Source organism: Sinocyclocheilus rhinocerous, unplaced genomic scaffold (genome assembly GCF_001515625.1).
Source record: "Sinocyclocheilus rhinocerous isolate Xijiao unplaced genomic scaffold, SAMN03320098_v1.1 scaffold170, whole genome shotgun sequence".
In the NCBI taxonomy this organism is placed as follows: domain Eukaryota; kingdom Metazoa; phylum Chordata; class Actinopteri; order Cypriniformes; family Cyprinidae; genus Sinocyclocheilus; species Sinocyclocheilus rhinocerous.
Window position 1 is genome coordinate 80,596 of NW_015639772.1, and position 4,581 is coordinate 85,176.

Here is a 4,581-nt window from a genome sequence, read left to right on the forward strand (position 1 = left end):
ACAAAAAACTATTTTAATTAAATCTTCAAAATATAAAATATTAATATATACTAAAAATATGAATATAATTAGAACAAATATAATTATTTAATTTACTTGTAATAAATAAATATATTTATTTAGTTATCCTTTTGATACTGTCATTGAGAAGGTAGGGGTATCTTTACTTTTATCAGTTAAGTTTTGACTATATTTTGTTATGGAAAAACCCTGTCCCTATGCATTTATTCCCTTAAGAAATGATAAATGATAAAAAAATATGATTTGTGACCCTGGAGCACAAAAGCAGTTTTAAGTCGCTGGGGGATATTTGTAGCAATAGCCCAAAAATACATTGGATGGGGCAAAATTATAGATTTTTATTTTATGCCAAAAATCATTAGGATATTAAGATCATGTTCCATGAAGATATTTTGTAAATTTGTATATATATAGGAAATGTACATGTAGTTTATATATCAAAACTTAATTTTTGATTAGTAATATGCATTGCTAAGGACTTCATTTGGACAATTTTAAAGGCGATTTTCTCAATATTTAGATTTTTTTGCACCGTCAGATTCCAGATTTTCAAATAGTTGTATCTCGGCCAAATATTGTCCTATCATAACAAACCATACATCAATGGAAAGCTTATTTATTCAGCTTTCAGATGATGTATAAATCTCAATTTCGAAAAATGGACCCTTATGACTGGTTTCGTGGTCCAGGGTCACATATGGCCTCTCTGAAGTCATTCCAGGTCATTAAAGGTCAGCACACTATGTGACGGTGATGTTTCTCTCAGGCGGTCTGGACTCGGTGGAGTACTACGAGATCGGCAGTAACGAGTGGAAGATGGCGTCTCCGATGCCGTGGCGCGGCGTGACGGTGAAGTGTGCGGCCGTGGGCTCCGTCATCTACGTTCTGGCCGGGTTTCAGGGGGTCGGCCGTCTGGGGCACATCATGGAGTATTACACAGAGACCGACAAATGGGTGGTTTCCAGTAAAGTCCGCGCGTTTCCCGTCACCAGCTGCCTCATCTGTCTGGTGGACACCTGTGGCGCCAACGAAGAGGACATGAATTCAACCTCTTCTTCCTCATCATCATCATTGGCGGATGGAAGAATGTAGCGTTGCTTTCAGAGCATATAGATGATACAAAACCACTGGAAACACAAAGCAGAGAACAGACTGGGTCCTTATTGTGCCAAGACGTTCACTGCGTTATGATCTCCAGATTACGGTTTGTGTCTTTAGTGCAGATGTGAAGAGCTTGTGCCGCTTAGATTGAACCGATCAGGTTTACTTTAAACATTATTTTTTTGTTGAGATAGGACTGCTTTTGTCTTTATGTCCACCTCTTTGCCAATTTTTGATCTTAAGAGTTTTAACAGACAACTTGTGGGTGAAAATGTCCGTAGATGTCCACAGTTCATTCTTTGGAAACATTTGTACCTCTGCATTTAGCAGATTTTGGGGACTAAAATGGTTTTTATGTTTTAAGAATTTGTGTTTTGATGTGTTTATATTATGTGTAAACGAACTTGTAACTTTTATTTTTTAAATAATGATCATATTATCATTTTGATGCTGCAGAACTACAATAAAACAGGCCAGAAACGTTCTCAAAGTGAATCAATCGGTTCAGTTCACCAGTTTATAGAAGCATCTGTTTGAATTATTTTTTATTTTTTAAATATTTGAGTTTTAAATGTTTAATTCATTGTCCAATAAAAGCTTTCTTTTGTGTTAATACATTCATTAAAAAGAGTATTTTTACTTTTTTATTTTACTTGCAATGTAACCTTATATTTTAAGAATTATTCGCTTCACGACATGGCGGCAGCAACAACAATACTACAGCAAGAATAAAAGTTACCCTTCTTTCTTTGCGTGAACATTTGGGCGGGGTTATGCAAATCTTCCCACATAGTGACGTAGATATGTGGGGGCGTGTTCGAACGAGCCGTTTTAGGTAGGTGTGGCTAACTCTTAACTTTTATAAAGAATATCTCTTTGGATTTGAGACTTTAGTCTTTGCAACTTTACAGATCTTCTTTATGCACCAAGAGCTTGTAACACTCCAAAGAGAAAGGAAAAATTGAAATCGCATCATATGACCCCTTTAATCTGAATCAAATGTTTCACGAACCCGCTCCGAAGTCCCGATTCGAAGTTCCGATCTGAAGATTCATGTACCTGCTTAGTTCCCATCTGAATGATTTGCGATAAGCACTCCAAAATCCGGTCCCAATTCGTGATATGCACTCCGAAGTCCCGAATCTAAATCAAATGATTCGCGATATGAGCGCTTCGAAACGGTGAATCATTTTGTGATGCAATGATTTAACCGATTCAGCGTTTTGAAAAGCTCCATTTCACCATCACTACGTGCTTTTTAAAAGCATTACTAGCGATGTCAAAATTCGGAAATGAATGGTACATTTGAACTGGGTTTTACTAGTGAAGCATGAGTTTGAATCAATCGGAGTGGTTCGAGCTTAAATGAATCGGTTTGTCTATTCCTCCGCTTTTCGCGTCTTCAACCATGTTTATTCGACACTTGTCAGTACTACTACTGGCTTAGCTCGCTGATGTTATGAGATGAACTGAGAAAAGCGAAATAACTAAGTATGATATATCTATATAAATAAAATATCCATATTTCCATTCCGAAGATAACTGCTTTCCACATCCACCACAAATTTACGAACACATTCAGGTGAGCTAACTAGTGAAGCACTCCATTAATATGACGAGCTGCACCTCAAAATAGATTGAAACATTGTGCATTATGATGGAGTTTGCAGCTTTATCAATTTTATTTTAAATAGTTTGATCACTGCAATTCAGTTGGTGACAGTTCAATAGGAAATAGTTGTAAGTGCAGTGTAAATGCATGTACAAGTGCATATATATATATATATATATATATATATTTGGCGCTTTTTTATTTTAGAGTAGTAATGATGGCCTTTATGTCAGTAATCAGAAATAAACACTAGGCGGCGTTTTTTTCAGAGTTTGAATACACATGTAGAGTCAAGAGCATATACAAAATAAAATGTATATTAATTACTGTCGATGAACCTTAATTAGTCCAGTAAAAATCAGTTTAGGTGTTCTTTATAGTACTTTTAAGTTATTACGGATAGATTTTGCACCTTTTAATCCAGATGTTTTTCAGCTCTGGGAGCTTATTTTACGAATTCTACTACGCTGACGGCTTTGCATATGAATATTAAATACGTAAGGTGACGTTTGGTTTGTAGTCCTACCTGATTGGCCGACAAGGCGGGCGTTAAGTCAGTTGGCGAGTCTCATTATAGTGACGGCGTGACGCAAGAATATTAATTAGGTCATCTGACTGGACGCTTCAAAAAGGTTACTAAGCAACGTCAGAATTGCCTAATTAATATTCATGAGTCGAGTCTCTCCATAGTATGGTTGGTCATTTCGGCAGCGGAGCTCCGGTTGCGGGATTTCCATCCATCGTTCATAAAGAGTTTGACGGGTTAGGTCGCGACTGTATCCCGCCTTTATAGTCATAACAAGGCGTGTTCTGTAACTGACTCTGATCTACATCAACAGCAGCGGGTTATTCTTTTACTTTCTGTCGCATTTCCACTCACGCTGAGTGATTGACAACACGCTGTAACTTGGAGCCGCAGGACACAGGTTTGTTTACATTACACTGAATCTTTACTGAATATGAATGAATATTTTGTTGCTGCTACTGCGCTATATTGAATCTTTATACACACACAGTCAATCGTTTAACTCGGTTTATATTGTCCATGTTTCACAGACAGGACATTTCTCTATGTTCAGTCACTGTAACATATTTTATGCTTTTAAACTCGATCTGTTCGGTGTATCTCGGTTGTGAACGTGCTTAAGGGCTGACAGCGTGTCATAGAAAGTGAAAACAGATGTGAAATAGTGCATTAAATATCATATTTTAAGCAAAACCAACCGATAATAACAAAATGGTTGGTTGTTTTTATGTATTTGTCTATTTAGCTTGTTTACTGTGTTGTCAGTTGGGTTGTTCACAAAAAGAACGTTTTAAATTAATGTTTATATGTATACAGTGTGATTATACAGTGTATGTATGTGTGTGTGTGTGTGTGTGTGTAGATATATATATATATATATACACACACATTTAAATTGTGTGATTTTAAATTGTAATGATATTACACTCACATTTTATTTTACATTTTGCAATTTTAAATACATACGTATGTATTTTACATATACACAGTTTATAAATACATTGTTGTTAAAAATCGAAGAGCACAAACTTGCGTTTCTTAAAGGTGAAATATCATGAAAATCTGACTTTTCCAGGTTTTAAGTGCTATAATCAGGTCCCCGGTGCATCTACCAATCAAGGAATCGTGAAAAAGATTAACCCAGTAACTTTGTTTTGGGAAGCCTTTTTCTGCAAGCGTCTGAGAAAACGAGCGCGTCTGATTTCGCTCCCTTGGTGACGTGGCAAAGGGATCTCATTATAATATTACCGCCCCTTAATCTGTACGTTTGCACCCACGGCGCCGTCATTTTGATTTCGCAAGCGACAACGGTGTACTAGCT

At 36.6% G+C, this 4,581-nt stretch overlaps 2 protein-coding genes across 2 annotated transcripts in view; both read left to right on the plus strand.

The window, feature by feature from the left end:
- Positions 1 to 1,746, plus strand: part of klhl7 (kelch-like family member 7) — a 14,096-nt gene extending 12,350 nt beyond the window's left edge. The window contains exon 8 of the mRNA XM_016567584.1: positions 788 to 1,746. Within this exon, the coding sequence (XP_016423070.1) occupies positions 788 to 1,113 (326 nt within the window). The 3' untranslated portion in view covers positions 1,114 to 1,746. The remainder of the gene's footprint in view (positions 1 to 787) is intronic.
- Positions 1,747 to 3,415: 1,669 nt separating this feature from the next.
- LOC107751823 (DENN domain-containing protein 3-like) overlaps positions 3,416 to 4,581 on the plus strand; it is a 29,976-nt gene continuing 28,810 nt past the window's right edge. The window contains exon 1 of the mRNA XM_016567593.1: positions 3,416 to 3,660. The gene's annotated coding sequence lies outside the window, so the exon portion shown is untranslated. The remainder of the gene's footprint in view (positions 3,661 to 4,581) is intronic.